The sequence below is a fragment of the Solenopsis invicta genome, chromosome 1, assembly GCF_016802725.1.
Source record: "Solenopsis invicta isolate M01_SB chromosome 1, UNIL_Sinv_3.0, whole genome shotgun sequence".
In the NCBI taxonomy this organism is placed as follows: Eukaryota; Metazoa; Arthropoda; class Insecta; order Hymenoptera; family Formicidae; genus Solenopsis; species Solenopsis invicta.
Window position 1 is genome coordinate 14,027,346 of NC_052664.1, and position 26,789 is coordinate 14,054,134.

Consider the following 26,789-nt stretch of genomic DNA (forward strand, 5'->3'; position numbering starts at 1 on the left):
TATCTGATACATATAACACATGTGCTTGAGTTAACACATATGCGTAAAGCTCAACTTTATCCATAGTCTTTATGTTCTTTTTGCGTATCCATAATAAACATTTTAACTTAATTTATATAAATAATACAAATATTAAATAATACAAGAAGCTATCAATTTATGTAAAAAAATTTGAACTTTATTAATGAACTAATAAATATATAAAATAAAAAGTGATCATAGAATTATATAATAATCGCGTGAAAGTTCTTTGCAAAAATGTGCTTTTAAATCAAAATACGATGTCCTAGATAACTTTTTTTAATTCTAATCTGTGTTTGTTGAAGATATTAACTAAACACAAGTTTACTTAAATAAACTTCTTTACTAAGACAAATTTAAAATAAATTTGTTTTAATAAACACACAATATGTTCAATATATACAATTCACAGTACTTTTTTAATGATTATCATAATGACTTTTTTAAAGACAATTTTCTAATGATTAAAACCTCACATGTATATATCTCAACGAGTTCTTTTGACCAGGTCGTATTCAATGTCAGGAGGCAAAAGGCTAAGAAAATATCGTCATTTTCAAAGTAAATGAGACAAAATTAGTTCACTTTGCAAAGAGAATTTTTTCTAAAATTATGTGAAACGATATGCGAAAAAGTAAGAAGTAATTGAAAATCCACGTCTGTTCCATAAATTTTTATATTACGATGAAGAGTAGAAAATGTGTTTAATAATATACGAGTGATAAAGCTAATGTCAAAATCCAATACATGTACAAGAGACCAAAAAGCGAAGACTAAAAATTAGCCTCTGAAAATGACAAACAAATTTTAATTTTTCCTTAATATTGAGAAATACAAATTTCTTTATTTGTTAAATTTAAAAGTCGTTACATATTAACCTCTAAATATCAAATACAATCATCCATTTATAATATTTCGTTGAGGATGTTTGTCGTCAACAAATTTACCGATTAAAATAGAATCACACACACACATTAATCTTTAGTAGAACAAAAATTAAAATAAATTATATTGTAACGTCTATTTTATTTGGAAAAAAAAAACAAATATTCCTGTCATATAACATAAGAAGAAGATATAAATGCGGGAGGAAGAGCTTTCAATAATCACCGACAGTTCTGCTGACGACGGAGGTGGATGGTTTACGATTTTTCTCTTATTTGCAGAGGAGGAAAAATTAATTTAAAAAAATAATGCGTTATTGTAATGTACTTTTTATAAAAAGTAATTTGTTACCGTTGTTCATTGCTAATTTGAGTAAATAATTAATTTACAAAGTAATACGTTATCGTTACCATTACTTAGAAAGTAACAATTAGCTACTTTTTGTTACTTTGCCACAAAATTTTGATCTTTTCAGAGTGACATCTAACTGTTTTTGTCGCTACTTGATCAATTTAATACAAAATCTATAGTAAATTTAATTAATTACAACATACATACGCATGCACAGAAAAAAATTAGTATTAAATCAATAATTCATTGTTTTAAATGTAAGCAAGAATATAAAGTCTTGAAAGAATTTGATAATCTTAAACGGACATACTTTGATTCCATGAGAAAACAAAGTTTTTTCATGCTAGCAAATTATATCGGTTCAAAATTATAATATTTTTTAAGATTACATATTCTTGCTATTTATAAAGTAACGATAAAATTTGTTAGTGTAAAAATGTAACGGTAAAAGTCGGCGGTAAAAAACGGCGTAAAAAGTATTACGTTACTTCTCAACTCTGCTTATCTGCATTCGCGTTTTTGCCTCCTGTATTTTTCCTACACTGAGATTACGATGTCAGTGCAAGGACTCATGTTCTTGAAGAGGCCACTTCGAGTGACAAGGGTTGGTTACTACAAACTTGACGCACTCAGTTCGTAAGACACCCATCACGACATCGCAGCGACAGCACTCGGAGCTTTTCAGAGCTTTCCGAACTGTTGCGAGGCGCCCCCTGAACAACGTTTGACGCAGACACTTGGCGAGCTTTAAGCTTGCTTCTTGCTTCCGACCTCTGACTCTCACTTCATTCTTCTATCACGATATAATAGACCTTTACTTTAAAATTTTCCAAAACATTGTTTTTTTTAAATCTTACAATTAGTCAATGTAAGATTTTCAGTTTAAAACTATAAAGTAAATGACTTTTGGATTCATGTAAATTGTAAATATCATTCTACTTTGGTTTCAAAATTCAAATAAAATCCTATTTTAAATTTAAAAAATTATTATTAATCCCTTTTAAATAATATAAATATAAAACAGAAAATTAATTCTACAATATGTAAAATGGACATTTCGATTACTGAACGTAAAGCTATTTTTATTACGTCTAGTATATTATGAATTTTCAATGATTTAATTGATTAATAAACAAACTGCTATGTAAAATAATAATACCATGACAAGCACAAATAACACATACAAGTATATTTAAATTAAAAAAAATTATATCTTGAAGTATTAGTATTTATTAATTAACATCGTATGTCGAAGCACGTAAAAAAATTTTATATATAAAAAGTATTTTTATATAAACTTCTTCGTTTAAAAGAGTAAAGATATATTTTGAAATATCTATTTCTGGAGCAAACCTATGTAAACTTTTAACTTTAATCCTATTCATAAGAGTGTGTGTTCAACCTTTATTTATTTATGAAAGGTATTTAGAGTAATCGAGACTAATTGAGGCGCGCAATGAGGATTAGAGCACAATTAAAGCAAACGGGTGAAGGTACGTCGGACGTGAGGAGAAAACTATAGCTGTGTTATGTGAACGTAGAAATTAAATCACGAAGCTGTGTTGAATAATAGAATAAGTGGTGTCCGATGTCTATCCCTAATGAGAATATTAAATTTTACAACATATTTGCCTACTTTTAAGAACATGGTATCATCATAATTATGTATGTTTAATGAGTCCAATATACGTATATAAAATGTAAGTATAATATACGCCTTAATTGCACATTAAGTTAAATATAAAAAAATTGATAATAATTAAAAGTAGTTTGGCACTTAAAAGTAGAAAGTGGTATTGCGTTAAATGTGCAATGAGAACACGTACAATCTGTAGCGTCTCAAATGCTGCAATGAGATGCCCGACTGATTTTCGCAGACATCCTGGAATTATAGTTTTATTCTTGAGCTTTATTACCACTTCGTTACGGGTATCTGTCAATGTGCCGAGCAGTAAATTGACTTTACGAGCTTCCGAGAGTAAGAACATTTATTCCGATATCGAACGAAAATATACGGTTCAGCTTCGCTGTCTGCACCTTAACGAAACGATGCGAGCACTTCCGTTATTTCTTTCCTAAGCTTCAAGCGATCCTTATGGCATTGAAGTGGATTGAACGCTTTCGTGCTCAGAAATTATCGAAAATCGTGCCGCTCAAACGAAATGCTCTATTTATAACTTGGATATGTTAGACACATATTACACACACACACACACACACACACACGCACGCACGCACGCACGCACACACACACACACACACACACACACACACACACACACACACACATATAGAGGAAAATGAAGTAAATCGGACCAATCGGATTCAAATAAGACCTATTTAATTTAAATAAATATGATTAAGCAGATTTGCGTGACATTTATAATATAAAGTCCTTATAAGACACCGAACATGTATAATAATAATGGTTTAACAATAGTTCTCTGTCATAACATTCATAGGTTGCGTTCCAAGTTACGCATAAAGCCCATAAACTATTAACCAATGCACGCATTGAAAATGCTAAGGATTCCCTAGATTGCACTAACTGTCCTGCATTTATAGTACCCCTCTTAGCACATTGATTGCATCAATTTCGACTTGAAGCAGTTGATGCGGCAATGATGCGTCATAACAATTGACGACAACGTTATTTTTGACGACGTGACAGCTAATGGAACATTTATATATTTTGTATTTGTATCTTTACGATGGAAGAGCAATTACATGAATAATTAACGCGATTAGCGTACCTAATCTGTAATTTTTTCAGTTTCAAAGCGCTACGCAGACTAATGCGTTCTATGCGTTTCATGCGCAACTTGGAATGCACCCATAAAATAGATGCGAATGTGTTTCTACCATCTTATAAAATTTGTTTAAAAATAGAATATCATTGTAATTAAAAAATATTAAAATTTTAAAAGGTAATTGATTTAAGATAATTAAAGAGTGTAAAATTTAAAAATATCAAGCGTTTTGTGATTACTTTTGCTGTTTATTGTAAAATTTGTCCCAAAATTTGAAAGGATTCGTGTCTAAATCAGAATTCTACATTAGAATTGTAACCTGATCGTAGCAGTAGTGATCGGCCAACTAGATCTGGTCCTAGAAATGTTAAATCAGTACAATATTATAGGTCATTAAACCACATTGGACTAAAAAATAATAGAATTTTATTGATTTCAAATAATCTGTAATTACATAAACTGAAATAACTCTAATTACATAAACTACCTCCAATTTTTTTTTAAATAAAATTTTCACTTTCGACTATCGAATTACTTGTTTTTACTTAATACACTAAAAAAAAATACGTTAAAATCTTTTAAGATTCTATCTAAAATAGGAATGTCGGATTTGGATAAGGGAGTGATCTGATTTTAAACCAATGGTTCCAAATCGGACTGAAAAGAACGTTTTTACATTTTCCATTATAGTTCAACACAAGTGAAAGATACTTCAAAATAATCTGAAGCAAAAATGAAGGGATTAATTTATTTTTCCAATGGCACCTTTGGTTTTACGATCGGACTTTATTTGCGCTTCATAGAGAGCAAAAACTGCAAATAGCTCCAATTTATTCCACCCTTCCCTATATATATGTATATATGGTTTTTTATTTTTAAATTTAATTTTAATGCAAAATTCACAAAATTGACATTTTTTAAATATAGCAATTCAAGCATTATTTTAATTTTTAATATTACATAGTTATTAAAATTGCTACTAAAAGTACATTCGTAAATTGTAGTATCGCTATTAAAATTCATAAATAAAAACAATTTGAACCTTAAAAAAAAGAAACAAAATTTTATTGCTTATTTTAAGTTTAAAGATTAATTTGTAAACAAAATTTTATTATATTTTTTATATATGCATTTTCAAATTTTACACACAAAAAATATTATACTTTTTTTCCTAACATATTCCTCATGGAACAATGTAATATTTTTTTTCCTGGCAATAACAAGACGCGCTTATGAGATGCAGTTATCTAGCAATAAAGCAAATTTAAAGCTACCATTTGCTATCTCTTCGCACCATTGTCTCGACAATGCGGCGTACGCGCTGAAAAGTGGTGAGCTCGAATTATGAATATATCCGCGCTAATGAGTGTCTATGTTTTATTGAGCTTTTTTTTTAATCTGCGATTGCGACTTTATTATGGATATATACGCTTCAGAGATAAAAGTATAATACTCATTGCCCTCTTCATCGTTAAGAGCGATAGATTTGAAAATCCGACATCAGTATAAATGCACACAGAGCGACAATACAAAGTGATTTTCTATGTGGGACACACGAGACCTCGATTATTCTTGATTACGGTAAACGCGTACGTCACGTTGTAATGCTCCGCACCCAAAAGGTATTCTATTCTTTTTGCGTTTTCTGTTATTATCTAAAATGAATTATTTATCAACTTCATTTCGTACATGAAAAAAAAAAAACGACAGATGCTAATCGCTTTGTATTTATAGTCCCATCACTTGCAATTTATTAATGTTATTTAATTTAAATAATTACTTGTTTTTGAAACGTTAAATAATAAGCTATACGTACAAATTTGTTTAAACAAAATAAAACAAAAAAGTAGTATAAAGATATGAAGACTACATGTAAAAATTATCGCATTAAATAATTTTCTTACAATAAAATTAACCAATGTTGATATATCAAAACAGTTATATGTACTTATATTAGTTTAACTAAATTTAGTTTTACTAAAAATCAAATATGGCATATATGACAAAATTTATTTTGATTTGTGTTTTATTACTGTCTCGTTCATTTGATGTCTCATCCATTTATATTACATTTGTATTAAACATATTTTTATAGGATAATGTAAAAGATCTAAATATCTCATTTTTAATTTTCTTTACCGTCTATTTAATACATCCTTGAATATTTATTATGTAATTTAATTACAACAATCTTAATAACATGCACGAGTTATTTACTTTGCTTCTCAAGAAAATGAAACTTATTTGATTTCTCGTCTATTTATATTACATTTGTATTATACATACTTTTATATGACAGTGTAAAAGATCCAAGTATCTCATTTTTAATTTTCTTTACTTTCTATTTAAGACATCCTTGAATATTTATTGTGTAATTTAATCACAACATTCATAATAACATGCACGAGTTATTTACCTCGCTTCTCAAGAAAGTTAACTTATTTTGCATATCAGATCAGCGTGACGGTTAAAAACTGATGAATCACATTTGTAGTACGTTTCCCATAAATATTTAAAACCACTCACTATAGACCAATGATAATCAATGTTATAATAAAAAAATTAAATGAATGCCAAGATTAATTGCAAATATTACGCTAAACTTACAAATGACGCAATCAAATTTCTAAGTATAAAAAAATTCATCATTTACGCGACATTTTTAGGTCAATGCCGATTGACGGATATTGATTAAACACTATACTCTTCAAGATATTTACTTGACAAGGAGGTACAGTATAGTATACAAATTATCAAGCAAATATCTTGATATCTATATAAATATACATTTGTGTCATAGCTGATTAAGATAACGATAGACAAATATTAAATTAGAGTGTGTGTCTTGCCAAAATGTTATACAATATATAAATGTGCAACTAGGTTACATAAGATTATTTCTTATTTTCCGAATATTACATAATTTATATTTTATTTACATAACATTAAAAGCGAAAAGCATTTCTAATTTTAAGTTTCCGTAACAAATTTAGAAAAGCTTTAAGTAGCGTTCCACTTTTTTTTAACGAAGTCATAAGCGATCGAGAATCGTGTCACTTTGTTGTGCCGTTGAGCTCGTTAAACGAAGATAGTCTGACATAAATTTGCTGCCAATGTAAATGACATGGGTGAGCTTTGACAAAGGGGTGTGTTCGTGATTGGTTCTCATGGGCGCGGCAGAACACTGGCGACCATAGGGATTACCTATTCACTCTTAGCTTCTTCTAGACCTCTCAAACCACCTCGTTACTAAACTCCTCTAGCATTACCGAATCCTTTACCTCGTAAATCCCGCATGATTCGCTTGCCGAGAAGCAAGGCTGAGCTTAAAATCAAATAAAAGGTTTATCTTCTAAAGCACAAAATAGCGTATTAATTAGGAAAAATTTCAATCATAATTTTTCCGTTTTGTAGAATTTATTTAATTATAAAGTAATATTATGTAAAATATCTAAATCAATATCTCATAAGTTAGAAATTAGAATGTATCAAAAGAACAATGAAGATTACATAAAAAATTAAATGACAAACTAACAAAATATTTTCTGATTTTATCAAATTCTTTGTACTACCGGTATTAAATAATTAATTGTTGATATAAAAGTATTTGAAAAATAAATAATAAATATCATTTTGCATTGCTTCAATAGTTTTATTGAAGCAAACAATTTATTTATTTTAAAGCATATCTGAAAAGTCAGAAAGTCAATAGTTGTGTCGCTTTCGCGTAACTGTTTCCAATTTATGAGACGCGCAATAGTGACAATCTCAGGATAGGATCGAAAGTTTTGCGGGTTGAGTGGGAGCATGGTTGGCGTATCCAAGCGTAATCCAATTCTTTCTACCATCATTTTCCATCTTCTCGTCTCCAAACTAGTCAACCGCGACTCTCTGGGCTTGCTTCCAGAAATTCCGTCAACTAAGCGAGTTCTTTCGCTCGTTGAAAACAAGAAAGCGAGGCTAATCCTGAGGGGATTGCGTCCACGGGCACTCTCAGAAGCCAAACGTAATTAAACAAATTAAAAGTTTGACTTCTATGTAGCCCAGAGTTGAGCGAGGGAGCAATACCGCGCCCTGTCACTATACCTTCCGTTCGCTGAATGGAGCAAAATAGAGAGAACTGATAGCTTTACAATCTGCAAAGTGTAGTTATCGTAACTTTAGTTTACATCACAAATAATTTTGTATTTATGCGATTGTCGTTTTAAAGAATATTGTCGTGCAAATAAAAAAAAAAGTGCATTACAATACGAAGTAAAAATATTGCACTCGTAGGAAAAGGTACGCGGAACGCTCGCGCGAGAAAACTCGAACACGCGTCAAGAAATGACACAACACTTCTTTTAAAGAACACCAACTTCAATAATAGAACTTTGATACAACAAAATTGTTAGCGTAACGGGCGAAACGTCAAACCGACAGCACCGCGTCCCGAAAACCGAACGTCGAACAGGAATGCGCTTCTCTTGTCCGAAAAATTGTTTACATTATATCGATAAAAACGCAATCATTGAGAAAAATATGTTACATTTTTATAAATTATAAGATCAGATAAAATTCAAAGTTTTACAAAAAAAGTCTCAAGTTAATTTTTTTTTAAATTAGTTTTTAAGTTGTCGTCTAATTTATAACTTGTTATTATTTGGAGAATTCCAGTTTATATAAACAATATTAATTTATACATAAAAAATAAAAAGTGTAAAAAACATTTTAAATATTAAATTCAATATTGTTCTTTAATTGTGCATTTCACTTTTTTGTTTTAAGAAATTGCACAAAAATAATCACAACGCACAAACTGACGGTTTAATAAAGTTTACATTTATTTTAAGATTTTTTATGTTTATATAAGTTTTGCGTTTCTTTTCTTAGTAGTCTCATCTCTTGACCTTTGACCCTTTCGTAAGAAGTGGAACGTTCTACTGCTATCGTGATGCTTTACGACTTTCATTTCACGCGAAGATCAGGATGAGAATTACATTTGGATCGTAAAGGTACTAGATAAGCATTCGCAAGCTGACATTTTTAAATTGCGTGAATCGTTTCATCATTGTTTCTTGAAATGTAAGGTGTTCCGTGTTTGAAAAGCAAAACATAAACTTACGGATAAAGTCTTAATGAATCCGTTAAGCGGATTAGAATATAAAATTTTAAGACTGCATTTAAATGACGATAGACTGCATTCAGCTTTTACACCTTATTGTACTGAACATTTCGCATTAGTGATGTCATCTGAATAGCCTTTCTATTTTACGATTTCAACGTGATAATATAAATATGTATGTAAATAAGCCACAGTACATGACATGACGTAATGGCTAACAGCTTAAAATAAATTTACGTAAATTCTATGCTATAATTAAAAATCATTATTTGTAATAATTAATAATAATTCCTTTTTTCTGAAAAAATGATTATTAAAAACATATTATTTATTAACCAAAATTGCACGTAAATATCTTTAAAGCATACTTATATTTACAAAAGTGTAACTACATTTATATAGATAAATAATTATAGTATGTATATTTTGAATTACATATTTAAGATTTGCTAAATAATTAACCTTAGCTCCCCATACATGGGTACAACTCCCCTATATAATTTTTTGCATTGCTATAACTTTTTTATACAATTTGAAGACTAGGAATGAGATTCAAAAAGTACTTTAATTATCGAAAATATTTAGTTTTTGCAAATTTTTGTAACACTATCTTTTTTAAATTGTAATTCATTGAGGATAAAATATTTTGGATTCAAATCTCATTTATTATCTTTATCGGATTCTGAAGTATTGATTTCATGTAGTATGAGCCAAAAATATGTTTTCTGTTCAGAGATATAGCGTGTCAAAGTTAGAAGGTACCAGGTGCCACAGTCTCATGAATGGGGAGGAAGATAACCAAAAATAAGTGGAGAGCTGGGGTTAAGTATTAATTAAAAATTCCAAGTAACTATATAAATCACGAACTATATGTCTAAAGGATTAATGACATTAATGAAAAGAAAGCTACACAGAGAATGAAGAAAGTTTCGAGGCAGAAGCGTGCAAGTGAGAGGATTACCTCGGTATTTGGAAGGCGATTTCATCAAGCGAGTCGCTAGGTTGTAAAGGGGCCCGTTCGAAAAGTCTGCTCGGGCCTCGATGGATCCGGTTGCAGCATTGCATGGATCCAGCCGTTGGTTGGGACTGGTCCGTTTGGTTGGTCCCAAGTTGACCGCCCTGACTGCCTCTGCCACGTTTTTGTCGCTTCTTCCGTACCTCCTCCGCCTGACGGCGCAGGTTGTGCAGCCGAAAGAAGTACATCGACATGTCTGCGCTCAGCACGCAAGTACTCGCGATCAAAGGACTGCTTGTATAATTGATTTTACAAAGTATTTTAAACAAGACAGAAAAAAATGCGATTTTGTCACAGAATGTTTGTTATTCTTTCGTTAAACGTTATTGAATTGTTGCAATAGTGTTATATAAAAATGTTGTTAATAATATCAAAGTGTTTCCTAAATATCTGCATTTTATATATTTTTACTCGCACTTAGAAGAAAAATTATATTTTTCAAAAAAAAAATTTATATGATTTCTGTAACAGCATAAAATAATTCTTATCAATAAAATTATTGGAATTTAATAAAATAAAGTTCTGAATTGTATCAAAAGTTCTTAAATTAAACTGTTACATGAAAAGATAAAATGGTAAAATGTAGCGGATTAAGTCAAAATTTAGCCTAGAAAAGCGTATATTACGTCATTTTTTTACGTCACTTCCCAGTCGGATAACAAAACATCTGGCACATTTCATAATCTCGCGTCAGAGAAATAAAGCGGATGTCTTGATGAAAAGCCATTCACATGGATGTAAATCTCAAGATCCGCTTGAATTTGTTCGCTGATGTGAAAATGTCAGCACAGCCGTTCATGGTTATTTTAGTTCTTATTCCTTTAGCTCTCTTGATATCAGTCCCGAATTTACATAGATGTTGAAAAAGTTACAAATATTTGAAATGTAAATTTAAAGGATTCACAGTTGAAATTAAGAATAAAAAAATTGATAAATATTATATCTTTAAAAAAATATGTAACAGAATCTATAAAACTTTTTCTATTTAATGAAAATATCGCATGATTTTTTTTTCTTCTTTGTTTAAAATACTTCGTAAGATTAACAACCAGAATTAAACAATACTAAAAATTACATTAAAATTTATTGACACGATTTGCACAATAACGATTACTTCCAGCATGCTCTCCTTTCCAAGCATAGATTTTAAAATAGCGCGCTATTAAAATAAATAAATCGCGTAAATAATTTTGATAATTGTATCTTTTTCTTAACAATTCTTTTAATTAATTGAATAAATTTGACTCCATATTTTTCAACTCTCAATAATCTACGTTTGACGAAAGTCTATGCTCTAAATAAGCAAATAATAAAAGATGATGTGCTTATATATATAATTAATTTATAGATAATATTTAAATTATCTATTTGTCTTAACATAGTCATAATTTAATATATAATTTAAAATATTTGTGGAAATTTGATTTATTATAAATTATTTTCTATTATTGTCACTAGGCTGTGACAATAATAGAAAATCATAATTGATCCCTTATAATCATCTAAAATTTTAAATTTAGGTAAAAAGGTCCTTTTAAATGTTTTCTTAACCGCGCTTTAATTATATTCCCATACCACAACATCATTGCACATTAAATATTTTTTCAAAGCACGAGTATTAAAAAATAAACAAAAAATCAAACGATACATGCATATTGTGAAGCACAACACCATTCATATACAAAACATGTATGCAAATACATATTACTAATTGATTGTTCATAATATGTTTTATACGGAAAAAAAATTAAGGTTGTTTCAACAGAATAATAATGCTATTTTCCGCCTATTCTTATAAAAGAGTTATGAGAACAATAATACTTTGAAAGTGACTTATGATTCCCCTTCTTAGCAAGTAGATCTGCTACATATATATTTATATATATATGTTACAACATTAATCTAACTGTAGTATAACTATATTATCAGATGACGACTATAACATGCTATCAGAAGTACTATAATAAAATCTGTTCACATGCAGCACTTAGCAGCAAATTGATGGCAGAAATAGAGTAGCTTTACACTCAGTTTAGCAATTTGATGCAAATTGGCAGCAGAAATCGAGCAGAATGCGTTACCATCTGCCAAATTAGTTTAGATTATGTCAGAAGAACATGAGGTTAATGCAGACAGTTGCTGCTAACCTGTTAGGATTCTACAAACATTTCACTGATTAGGATAGAGATAATATGCACAAAAACACATACTTAATTTTACGTAAAAATTCTTTGCGTTGATATACTGCTGTCTATTTTATTGTTGCAATTATATCTAACAGATCACTCAATCATTTCAATTATTTCATTTTATTCCGCAGATTACATTAAAAAAATAGTAATAATTCTTTGATTGAGGCCATCATATAGAAGAAGGTATTCTAACCGAATATTACTTATTATAAGAATTATTGTTGTAAGAACCATATAAATGGGCATATCTTAACAACTTTATTCAGCGTAACATCAATATAACATTTTATATTTATTTCTTTCCCAAATGTACAGAATATTGTTGTAACAACTATAAAAATTCAATCGGATATCGGATTCAAAGCGTTCCACAATATCCATGCAAATAAAAGATATTTTCATGCACATTTAATGTTGTAACCGTGATTCATTCAAAATCCTGTGCTTGAAATTCAGTAGTATGGTTATAGAACAAATAATTATTCTGATTATATGTATAAATAATAAATATTTTATTCAATTATTTTAATGTTATTTTATAATAAATATAATATGATATTGTTTTATAAAATAATATAAATAATACACAACTGTTGTTTAAAACTATATCATACCTGAATATTGTTATAGTCACTAAATACATTTAATTATTTACGCAATTCTTTTATTGAATTGTCAATTTTGAAAAGGTGTCATATTGTATGTCCTATTTTTTTTTGTAACACGGTTTTTGCATTTTCTCATTTTGCTCGCTTGTTTGCATCGTTAATTATGAAAACGGGTTATATTCTGTATTGAAAATGAGAAGAAATAGTCTTGAAATGATTTTTTGAGTTACAAAAAAATGTCATCTATTGAACAAGAAAAATGTACCAAAGAAAATTTTTTATTCCACTTTCTAAATTCACAAATTTAAACCGTTTTTCGAATGTTTACAATATCAGATAACACAATGTGAAAGTTTTCTGTAATTTTTGCAAATTACTTTCAGTATTGGCTTTCATTTTTTTTTAATACAATAAAGAAAATAAATTGTTCTCTTGGCAATTTTAAATGTTTTTTATTGATAAAAACCAATTATCTTGTGAATTTGTTTTGTTAGGTTTCGAAAAAGAGTCGTGTTCAAACATTCAAATTTAATCTAGCTAAAAGGATAAATTTCAAATGGTTACCACAACCAGTAATTATAAATAGATCACCAATAAAGCGTTTATGCAAATTTTGATGGCGCTAATTTAAATAATTAGAAAAAAATCTTTTTTTTTGTTTTTTTTTTTTAATTTAAATTTGAAGATTTAACATTTTTTTTAAATTAACAATTCAATTATTAAATATCCATAATATTTTGAGATAAATGAGATGGATGATATACTATGCATTTAATAAATATTTTTCTGCAATTTTAAAGCTACTAAAACAACGGTTAATTTTATATTATATTTTATAAACTTTAAATTATGAAAATTAAAATTTAAAATTTAATTTTTAAATTATAATTTAAACAGATACAGTCAAAGTAGTTAGATATTAAAGTAAATACGATATAGCTTATTTTTATAGCACAGCAACAACACATTCCTCTTATAAAATAAAATTTGACTTTATTTTTAGAGACTTTTCTGCGGTGATGTAAAAAGAAATTTAATAATAATCATATCGAAAGTTTCTCTATTTCAAGATTCTGTTATTAACACATCAATTTGTGAAATTACATAATTGAACAATTTAATCAAAATAAGTGAGCTCAATTAGATAATATTTTCATAGAAGAAATTTTGTGTGGAACAATTATTGAGGTTTCAAATTTTATTAAAAAGATGCCACAGCCAACATTAAAAAATTTGGATTTTTTGCTATTCTTTTGTTCTTGTTTGTTAGAGAATAGAATTATTATTATTAATAAATAATTTTATATGTATAGCATCTTTTGATAGAAAAAGAATATTTATAAGAAGTACATAAGTGTATTTTATTACATTTATACAACAGCATACATATATTTGTACAGCTGAAAAGAGTTTATACTTTTCTTAAAAATGTTTCAATTGCAGTTATTATAAAACTTGCGTAACAGAATAGCTCTGCGAAAATAAAAGATAGCATTCGGAGCTGCATCATATTGTGAACAAAGAAAATAATGAGATAACCCCACCGCCTAGTAACATCGTAAATTCACATCCACAAACACCTTCATCTTGACCCGTGCGAAGGTAAAAATGTTGGATAGAGCCCCGTTTTTCGTTTCCACAACAAACAACTGTTTTACGTGACCCGCTTTTCTACATTTCTTACGCAGCTAGACTATACTGTTTAGGCCAGGTCAGATCAATTTAAAATTGCCATCAACTATTAAATAAAACAAATAAAAAAAAACTATGATAAATAAATCACTCTAAGATTTTTCTGAAATAAAATTGTAGAAATAGTAATTAATCTTAGATCACCCTCATCTAATTTTTGGTTACCTTCCCTGCCATCTACGAGTCTATTTGTGGAATTTTGTAACTTTGTCACGCTATACGTTTAAACAAAAAGCATATTTCTTGCTCATAATATGTGAAATTGATATCTCAGAGTTAGATAAAGACAATAAATAAGGCCAGAATAAAAAATATTTTATTCTCAAGCAATTGCAACTTTTAAAGAAATTGTATCACAAAAAATTTGCAAAAATGAGTACTTTGAAAAAAATCTTAAACTTTTTAATTTTAACTTGACGCAAAAAACGGTGGTTTTTTAATTGGTCCTTTGGACTAATAAAATAAAATAGTACGATATGAAACCCAAACATTTAATTATGAAAATTAAAATATCGACATTTTTGAAAAATCAACAAATCACGATTTTACAATAAGCAAAATGTTATGATTTGAACAATATAATATGATGGACAAAAGGTTGTAATGAATAAATAGTATTATCATAATTAAAAAACACGGATCTCGAACAGAGTTCCAAAAGTTTCATAGTGTTTGCGCGCGTTAGTAAAAAGCAAAAAATATTCCACATCACGTAATAATGCGTATACATTAGTCCAAAATAATTTCTTTTTAATTCAATTTCATTTACTTACTTTTATACTACATATCTAGAACTTAGTAAACGCATGTTAAATAAAAAGTAAAGGCATATTCAAAACGCCAAAAACTTACAAGTTAGCCACCCATAGGTATCAGGTATTCTATTTAAACTTTCGTGCGTTCTCAAGTTGAGAAGAATGTAAAAAAAATGTCTCTGCAGGTTTATCGTACCTATGAATGGTTAGTATTTTTTGAACTTCGATCCAAGTCTTCAAATTATATTATAAAAAGGTTACAGCAACGTAAAAGTTGCACATGGTAAGTCATACACATAGATGGTGATCTAGGATTAAGTCTGTCGTAATAAAATATATCGTGACAAAATATAAATATATAAAAAATATATTGAATAATAAAAAATAAGAATTTTAAATAATGAAATTTTACTTGCCAATTTTTAAATAAAGATAATTTGAAATAATCTAAATTTCTTCCTTTTCTTAAACAACTGTTTAGTCAGCGAACATAAAGTACAACGCACATAAGAAAAAGTTAATAAACTTGTTTCAATAAACTGATTACTGATCAGTAACTGATTATATTTCGTCAGTTAACTGATAAAATATTATCAGTTACTGATCAGTAATCTGTTTATTGAAACAAGTTTATCAACTTTTTTTTTTAAGGGATAAAGCAATATCATCAATTTTTTAACATTTTTAAAAATATATTGCTAAATAATATCAGCAAATGCTAAAATCAATAACGAAAGTGCTCTCTTAATCATCAAAAACAGATTACAATTTAGGTCAATCATTTATTAACATTATAAAATTCAATTGATATTTTGTGTTTCCCGTATAAATATAAAAAATTTTTTGATTGTTGTTTAAAAGCATCTTTTCATGTAATACATATACATACATTTCTATCATTCGTAAATTTATATACTACAACTCATACTTCCAATAAACTGAATGGTCTTATTAGTTGGAGATCTAAATTAAGGGCCGAAGATTCGGGAGACTACTAACGAGCCAATAAGGTTTCGATCGTCCATCTACTATATATGCACAACTCCAGCAAGCAGCGAAGCGTAAATTCTCTAAATTGGATTAAGTCATTTCTATTTGCGATACCAATTATCGTCTCACTGTACATATACACGTGACCTCGTTCTTCAAGAATCATAGAATATGCAGAAAATATGGATAATTTTGTATTTATTTACACTTAAGATAGCGATCTATCACTCATCGATCCTCGTTTACCTATATTTTATGTATTTACCGAGATTTTCTTGCGTAATATTCCAAGTAGAAGACGTTAGTCGAAGTGATTGAGATGTGGATGTTATACAGCGCTCTGCATGAAGAAGAAACATGATGTAAACAGAAAACGCAACTGCATTTTGAGGTTGATCAGAAGAGATATATTTCACTTAAGGCATAAATATTTGAACAACAATCTGGTGCGGCATCGTTGTGTCTGATAAATAAACGATAATCCTGTTACCCAGCGTTCGGATAGTCACGAAGATAAATGATATAGGATGAATTAGTAATCTCACACAAAATCAAAGAGTAAATTAAATAAAAAATCAGTTTTACAGAGAAAGTATACAATAATTATACTTAACTATTTCTTAATGAAAATGTTTTTCAATGAAAAAGAAAATTTTTTATTCGTTACATCTACTTTTAAATATGATATAAATCTATGGCTACTGAGTACTCGCCGCGACTATATTGAAGTCGTGACGTCAGAAGCGAGAAATTGCGTGAAATGACACGTAATTTGGTCAAACATGCCATTTGTAAATAAAACCAATTTCGATAAAACAGACTAAGCAGATGGCTTTAAAACACTTTAAAATATCGGTCACGACTTTTTCTGCCTAACAGTCAGTAAATAGCATGTAAAGTAAAGCTATTGAAACAGGAAAAAACACGGTCACAATTTTGTCAAACATGCCATTTGTAAATAAAGCCAATTTGGATAAAACAGACTAATCAGATGGCTTTAAAACACTTCTAAATATTGGTCACGACTATCTTTTTTTTGCTTAGCAGTCAGTAAATAGTCGTAAAAAACACGTAAAATGACGCCTATTCAGACAGGAAAACACACGGATAGCTATTGAAAGGAGTGAAAAATGTACTTTTATGTACAAAATTCAAAGAAACTTTATTCGCAGTCTATTTTTACGAATTTGGTAAATACGAGACTGAATAAGTCATATACTTATTCACAATGAAACACATAATAACAAAATGATATGCACGACAACATCTCAATCTGTCACGTTTCATGTATATTAGTTCTAATTTTGTCCGCGACGAAATGTCGCTACCGTCAATGCGAAGTTCTCGGCTGAGGAGTCAGGAATCTTAATCAATTTATCAATTTTTTTTCATAAAATACGTGTATACAGGATATTCCGAAATTTGCGAATTAAAATAGTTAGTAAAAAAACTTCTTCAACAATTAAATAAAATAATAATTTATAAATTTTTATGTCGAGCAAGTAATTTTTGAGATATAAAGGTTTAAAACTGCAACAACACAAACTTAGACAATCTCGTAGCAAGTGTGATAATATTAAGGATGACAGATTATTGTCCAGATGAATATATATATATATATATATATATATATATCCAATTTTTACATTACAAAATATAAACAATAAATAAATAATTAATATTTAATTAATACATTAAGTTAGTAGAGACCTTGAAAGCACTTAACAGTTTGCAAAATAAATATTTTTTTTCAAAAATAAATCTTTAATTATAAATAAACTGTAATATTAAATTTTAATTATATATTAATGACTGAATTCTGTAATTCGTAATTAAAAAGAAAATTAATAATAATACACATACTGATTTGTAAGCTATTAAAATTGTTAATAAAATTGTTAAATAAAAATTTTAGAAAAATAAAATTTTATTACATGATACCAAAAATGGTTTTATCAAAGTTTGTTAAACAAAATAATAACCATCTTGAGAAATATTATAATGGTACGTGAAACATTTGTTACAGAAAAATCTATTTATGTTTCTTGAATTCAGAGAGAAGCAAATAAAATTCGTAGATATGTGACAAGGTATGCAAATTTCAACGATTCACTTCTACTTTTACGCAGTTAAGACGCGACAGGAAGGCAGCAAGTAGTAAACTTCCCTTCGCCGACGCCAAAGATAGCCGCTGGCAATCAACGCCTAGTTCTCTTCTATATTATGCAAGTTTAATTAAATTGCCTTTGGATTGCCAACGGTCATTCCCTTACCTAACATGCGAAGTATGAGCGATGACCTTTCTAAGACACTATAAATACATAAATAAATAGCGAATATAGGCAAGGCGTGAAAATTAAATAGCATAATAATAATCATGAAAATAATTCAATCTAAATACATTTTATTAAAATAAAAAATGTTATTTTTTTAGATCTTTTATAACTTAACACAAGAGCGTTGTCAGTAAAAAAAAATCAAGTATATTAAAAATTAAAGTTATATTATAAAAGAACATTACATGTATTAAGATGTATTTATTTAGTATGATATTTAAAATTACTTGTGTTATTATAGTCTGTTATCATGCTTTCCAGGAGATGTATTTTTACGAGATTTCGTCGACGTGAAATGAGATTTCATGTGACGGTATGACAATTATTAGCGTTTCCAATCTCTGAATTCAATTGAAAATATCTGATCAATCAAGAAGATAAAGCTTAGAGAGAAACAAAATTTAATATTAAAGCAGTTATCTTAGCACATTTGGAGATATGAAGATTTAGAGATCTTTACTCAAAATTCTGATCAAAAATCTCATGGAAAATATTAACGACAAATTATAATTAATAATAATAACAATTAGGTGTCAAATACTAATTGTACGTAAATGTATTTTAGTGCTTGTAGTGTTCTTTTAAAACATAATTTTAATTTTTAATATGCTCGATTTCTTTCACAAAACTGCTAACAACGCACACGTACCACTGACTTTATTTTATTAGAAAAAAAATTTTTTTAGATGTAATTGATTTATTATAAATGCTGTTAAATTATAAAATACTTCAAGTATTTTTCCTTTGTTTACCTCTACAATATATTCTTCACAGTCTAGGTTTAATTATTGTATTTTCACCGCTTTTCATAATAAACTGTATAGTATAACGTGCTACAACTTATTAAATAAAATAATGGCAAACAATGTATTATCATATTTGAGTTTTGCAACAGAAATTCTTGTAGGAAACATAGTTAACGTTTGTTCAGCTAGGTCTATTCCGAGATTTATTGGGCGATGGCAAGATGGTCTCCAGAGAGCAGTGACCAAGATACAGTACCGCGAGTGTCAGGAGACCTCTGACATTCCTGATCTACAATGCTCTTGTAAATAGTTTGGCGAATGTCAAGTTACTCTTCATATACTACGTTATTTTCGGATTTGTTCCAAATATACTATACTAATATAAATAAATATTTATAATAAATTATCTGATTTTTAATATAATCACTTAAAGTATGAAAACAGAACAAATGTGATATTATCTAATATCTTATATTATCTAATATCTAATATCTTATTGATAAATTAATTAAACAAAAGACTGATATTAAAAGGTAAAATAATTTTACAGAATAATTTTATTATAAGAACTTAGGACGTAATAAATAATATCTACTTATAATAATATATATTTATATTAAAGTCATTATATAAACAATTAGGCAAAGTAATATACAATAAAAGTTATTTGTAGAAATAAATTAAGTATTACATTATAGGGTAATTGTGCAGTTGTAGGGTAATTGTGTAGTTTTATATTGATCTTGACATATGTTATAGAGGCAAGGATACTGAACAATTTTTTTTAATAAATTAATTGACGCTTTTCTACAAATTTTGAGATATATTATACTTAGAAAAAGAAAAAAACAGTTTTTCTTAATTCAAAAAATTCTTAAATTAAAAAATATTTATTTTAAAGAAAAATGTGTCAAATAAAAAATAAAGCTTATTAGGAACTCTACAAATAAGGTTTTATATACTTTTTACCTAACTCCAATATTTTAGTTGCTATAATCAAAAAACCATTTTAAAAAAACTCTGAAAAATTCAAATTTTTACATGTCATACAAAAAAAACGCGTGCAGGGGAGGGCGGAGCCTTTTTTCTTGCACCCCCACCTCGTATTTTTTCTAACTCAACCCACTCTATTTTAGTTAAAATTTGGCCATAATTTCAAATCTAATATCGTAACGTGGTCAATTGGATATCCTTGGTCAAATTACAACTAAAATAGGATTAGGTTGGGTTAGGAAAATACGGAGAGGGTGTGCAGGGGGAGGGGCAAAGCTTCTTCCCCGCCAACGCGTTCTCTGTACCATATGGATTTTCGACTTTCCACGCAAAACAAATTCCTCATTAATTGTGTGAGTGTAATTAGTACTGAAAATAAATTATTAATGAAAATAAAACAAACTCATTTTAAAAAAGTTTTTCTATTATATCGATTAAAGTATTGAAGTTAACTAAAATATGTATATGACCTCTTTTGTAGAGTTTATCATAAGCTTCATTTTTTGTTTGACCTTTTATTGTAAAATAAATATTTTCTAAAATAATTAAAAAAAACTGTTTTTTTCTTTCTCTAAGTGTATCTCAAAAACTATAAGAGAGCGCCAATTAATTTATAAGAAAAAGTTGTTCAGTATTTTTTCCTCTGTAACATATGTTAAAGTCAACATGATTGAAGCTGGGTTTCCTATACTACAAAATTACCCATTATAGCGTAATAATTTTAAAAAGTTTATTGTGTATATTTAAAACTATAATATATAATTTTGCACTTACATCATTAAACAAATTATCTACGTAAACAATAATAAATTACTATTACGACTAAAGATAACTGAACCAAATAAGACCTACTTATAAATTTACTTAAAAACACGTTTTACTCCTAAAGTATATGGTCAGATTTATCATAAAAAGTAAAGGAAAGCTGGGGAATTAGAATCAACTATAATGAATCTGTTTAATATAATAAAAACTTATGACAAAGTTGGTGTATGAGTCATTATTATAAAAATTTCCTGCAACATTAAGTGTATATTATTTTATAAATATTTATTATAACATTTTATAATATTCAATTTCTTAATTACAGAAAGTAACAAGTATATATTTGCTATTTAATACACTATACAAGGTGGTCCATAATGGTTGGAACAACCATTTATCATAACAGATGACTTACCAATTGCACTCCATGTAATTTATATGAAGTATAGTCAGTAAGTCATCTCGTATGGTAAATAGTTGTTCCAACTATTATGGATCACCTGGTATATATTAGTTATTTTCTATAGTTAGGAAACTTATACCAAAGAATAACGATTTTTAATGCTGCAACTTTTTGCAAGCTAAAATTATACTCAAATAGTTAAAAATTTTTAAAGATTAAGACAAAATTAAAAATAATTGATGTTTAATAGTAAAGTTTAAAAAAATCATAAAAAATTTTATTTTTTTATTAATAATGTTTAAACTGATTTAGAAAATAATGTAGTAAAGTTTTTATGTTATTAATTTGTGTTTAATTCATTTTTGATTCTTATTATATTCATAAGCATATAATAAAACTCAATATCAGAATTAAAAATAATTGTATTTATTTACAAATATTCTACGAGAAAATTGTATTTTATTTTTGTGAATAATTTTAATAATAAATAAAGATTTTAATATAACTTAGTTTATTTCAATATGCGCTTAAATAGAGTTCTTAAAAAATAAAGTAAATTAAGTGAACCTTATTCGGCTCAGTTACCTTATTTTGACTTTTCTTCTCTTTTTCTCGTTTTCCAGTATATGTAACACATGCAACCTACGCTAAATTCTAACGATAAATCTTGAAGGAAAGGTAAATAGTCGAAATTGGTGGTATCCACGTTGACTGTAAATAAATCATTTGAAATTAACTTGTAGGTGTTTTCTGCTCGACATAAGACATGTTCGATCTATTTTAATCAAGATATGTTTACATATATATTTGCGTTAATTACATGAAGGATACAAAAGATAACTAAACTACTTTTTGTAATTTAATAAAATGCAACGTACAATTAACAGAGTTAATAATATAAATTAATACTATTTTAAATGTTTAAAAATTTTAAACATAAAAATATTCTTTTCATTAAAAATATAATTAAATAACTAACTTATCAGATACATTAAGTTTGTCAATAAAATAAATTTTATATAAAAAAATATAAAGAAAAAGTTAAAACTAATCAAAATTATATGTAGTTTATAATAGTTTAAACTAGATATACTATTACAAAGAAATAAATATTAAATAATTAAATTACATTTTATGATAATCATCATTAAATAAGTTGAAATTGGAACCCTTTGTGTATTAAAAATGTAATAAAAAATGAATAAATGATCAAAAGAAGGCAAAGTAATGAATTAAATAATAAAAATTTGTTTAAATAATAAAGAAAATAAATTTAATCCAATTAAAATTAAAGTCGTATTTCGATTCAGTAAATTACTGTATTTTCAATTATGTAATTATTATATAGTAATTATTATAATATAAACTAAACTATTATATTTATGTTAAATCCATCTGCACAATTTTAACTAGATAATAATTGTTTTCAAGTAATTTGATATTACGTATTTCTAATAATTTTAGCATAAATGAATATTTAAATAAATAAATTTATTGTTAAAAATAAATTGTTTTAGTATGAAATTATAAATATATATATATATATATATATATATATATATATATCGATAAATAAAAATATATAATCAAAATACAATTAACTTAAGTATAACAAAATTACTTGTGTTTGTAAAGAAATCTAATATGATATATTTATGAACCAATATGAACAAGAATAGAAGCACATATAATATTGTAAATTTATTTTATAACTAATAACATTAATATACTAATAATCCAATTTTGATTTAAAAAAATTAAGTAAAAATCAAAGCTATAACTGTGAGCATTATATCTAAAAGATTATGCAAACATATTAGGAATATTATTCTTTATTAAGAATAGTTATATAATAAGTATTATATAGAATTGAAAGAGTTATTTAGAAAAAGAAACGTGTTACCATTATTTCAAATATAACGATTTGTTAAATTATCGTTACATTTTTGTAATATTATAGTAAGTCATCAGATTTTAAAATTACATTATTTGATAATCAAGGTTAATTATAATAAATATTAAAATTTGAAACTTCTCTCTAAAGTATTCTGCATATAAAGCAAGCTTTTCTTTATATTAAACTTATCTAAGCATTTTTCTGATTCTTTATTTTTTGGTATACTTATTTTTATAGGAATTCAAATTAAACATTTTTGTAAACATTAACGTCATTATTAAGAATACATTTCCATAATCACTGCCAGTACTGAAAATCTATATTTGTAAATTATTTAATACCGAGAGTGGCTATCACAATGGAACCCAAGATTTATAGTACTGTATCGGAATAATTCTATTCAATCATGTGATTAGCACGTGACCATTGTACGATATTGAATACGTACAAAAATAAAAGAGAACTAAAGTACTGATTAAATTCGTTACTATTACAGACAGAAAAAAGTAACGAACGTTATAGAAAAAAAAGTAAAACAACGTAATAAGTAAAGCATTATTTTTCAACCGTAGAATTATATCACATAAACATATTTACAAACGTTGATCAGTTTAAAATAAATGTCATATTATTCATTTATCAAAAAAACAGCATTTCTTAATTATTTATTCTAAAATATAAAATTTGTTTAAAAAAAACTATTGTTTATAGAAATGTATCTGATAAAAATATATAAATATATAAGTTGTACATAAATAATTTTTCTTTGCATTTCTTTTGCATAACATTAGAAACTGTTTTGATCTATTTAGAAAATGGAAATATAATTCCTATATATATCAAAATTTATATATCAAAAAAATAAATTGGAAAAAAACATATATAAGCATATATATACGTAGAAATAAAATAAAAATTTACTACTAGCAACGAGGAGAATTCGCCTTCGATGTGCTGCTCACTGGAGCTATTGAGTTCGACCGTGAAATGACAAATTTAATAATGCTTTACTTTGAGGCGCCCGCGTCATTTGCGTTTAATAGTGATCCCTCAACGTATTTCTATGGTAAACGCTTTTCACAATTTATTCAAAAATACAAGACCTACAGTTTAAACGCCGGTTCCTAATTTAGAAGGATTCTCTTGACAAGATATTTTTAGTGGTTTGTCATTGCCTTCCAAGATGTAGTGATCAAATAAAATCAGATGTTTTTGATAAGTGAAATTTGAACCTGGTTTTTCGGATAGAAAGCAGTCACACATACTTTGCGCCACGATCGCTATGTATATATAACACACACATAAATGTATGTATTTATGTATATATATAAATATATCAAAGAGAGAGAACGTTTTTGGAAAGAAAATGCAGTTTTTTCGATACATATAGCATCTGCAGTTTGATGCCATCGTAAAAACGAAAATGTAATACACAAAAGTGCATTTCGCGAAAGCTACTAAAGCAGATCGATGCGTTTCTTTCGTCAAATTTTCACTGGAAAGCTTTTTCTGGAAAACAATTTTTTCAAGTCTTATAACTATACTCAGGTGACAGATGCATTCAGGTATTCGCAGATGTCAAAATAAATAGTTAAAAGTATAGAGACATCGAGCAGTGTCAGATTTTATAATTAACAAATTGAATCTAAATTTAATATTTTGTTTCATTAAGATACCTATCTTTAATACAATTATAATTGTTATATCTCTTTTGACTATAAACTTTAACACAATTTTTTTAAACAATTTTGGAACAAAGTCATCATTTATCATTTTCTAATGAAAGTATTAAAGTATTATTATTCAGTATATATAAACAAAGGAGAATTAAATAATTAAACAAACTTACCGTAAAATTCGATTATAATTATGCTGTCTTGTCCGGATAAGTGTAGTAGCGTTCCGCTGAGCTGTCCTCAAGAAGAATTTTAAAGCTCACCGAAAAAAGGAAAGATTTAGAAACGCGGCAAACTTTTACACCCAAGCACCATTCTCCTGTGCCCATGCGCGCTTCTGACCTTCATTTAGTTTAAAACTAACAAATCTGAAAATAGGGCGGGGAGGGGACTCCATCCAGACAAGACAGCATAATTATAATCGAACTTCACGTAAATTTATTTAATTATTTAATTATGCTACGTTTTGATCGGAAGGATAAATGTAGACGTTTAAAGCTCAGATTTGTTGTCCGATCCTGTTTGTTTTATCGAATCGAAAAATTTTGATCAAACCAAAATATAACTGGATAATGTTCTGAAAATAATTATACTACGTAAACTCTGTAAGACTGAAAACTGTAACTAGAGTAATTTATTTTAAGTTTACTTATAATTGACTTAAATGAAAAACTTATATACTTAGAATCGTCTCATGAAAAGAAGCGTCGTTAATTATTGGGCGATTATAAAAAAGAGCAAAAACCTGTGAAGATTTGCACCAACCAGTAGTGCGTCTAATCTCGTCTAAATTAATAACTTTAAAAACTGCAAAGGAATTTGAGGCATGACGAGTACAGTGTGTCGAAAAAATACTTATATCGGTCCCCGCTGCGCCTAACTCCGCTTTGACCCAACGACTCAGAGTCTGTGGAGGTGCAGAATTGTGAGGGATGCGGAGAGAAATGAAAAAAAGTCGCGAATATATCTGATGGAGATCGCGTGATCTTCAGATAAAATATTATCAATGAATAAATGTAAAGCCTTGGTTTATCCGAGAAAAGTTGGAATACTATTATAGTAAGTGCTGAGAATTTTCCGAGCTCGGAGATTTTAAATTTAGTAGGAATTTTAATAATTACGAATTTTGATATTCTAATATTCGAAAACTGTATAACTGCTAAAATTTGCATCCCTTGGGCGGTTGTGAGAGCAAAAACGTCGCTAGTTTTCTCGAAACTGTTTCCAAGGAGAGATTCTCATAAGAATACAAAGTAGATAAATGATTACTTATTGGAGATGGATCGCCAATATAATTGCAATGACGACGTTGCGGCTTTAACGCAGTGATAAAGATTGTTAAAAAATTTTTTTACCGGTAAGTGAGAGCCCACCTTGTCTGAAGAGATAAGAGAGATGGTCGAGTGATATGTATTAAAGGTAGCATATGAGCCTATATCCGAAAAGGCGGATAATGAGAATTCTAATAACAGCGAAAACTGAAAGGTTGAAGAGTACTGGCCTGATTCCGTTTACAAAATGATCACCGTAATTTAAGCGGTTTTGTATATTGCGTCATGGTAGCGTCTGAAATTGAAGTTATTGTCACATTTAAGACTGAGGATAGCATT

The 26,789-nt window shown here is 27.8% G+C and overlaps 1 protein-coding gene across 13 annotated transcripts in view; it reads right to left on the minus strand.

The window, feature by feature from the left end:
• The window catches only part of LOC105194352 (potassium channel subfamily T member 2), a 255,391-nt gene that overhangs the window by 115,955 nt on the left and 112,647 nt on the right, over positions 1-26,789 (minus strand). For 4 of the 13 annotated variants that reach the window (XM_039453282.1, XM_039453279.1, XM_039453288.1 and 1 more), the window contains one exon: positions 10,073-10,322. The exons of the other annotated variants lie outside the window; for them this stretch is intronic. In XM_039453282.1, coding sequence (XP_039309216.1) covers positions 10,073-10,322 — 250 coding nt within the window. The remainder of the gene's footprint in view (positions 1-10,072; positions 10,323-26,789) is intronic. 13 annotated transcript variants of the gene reach the window in all.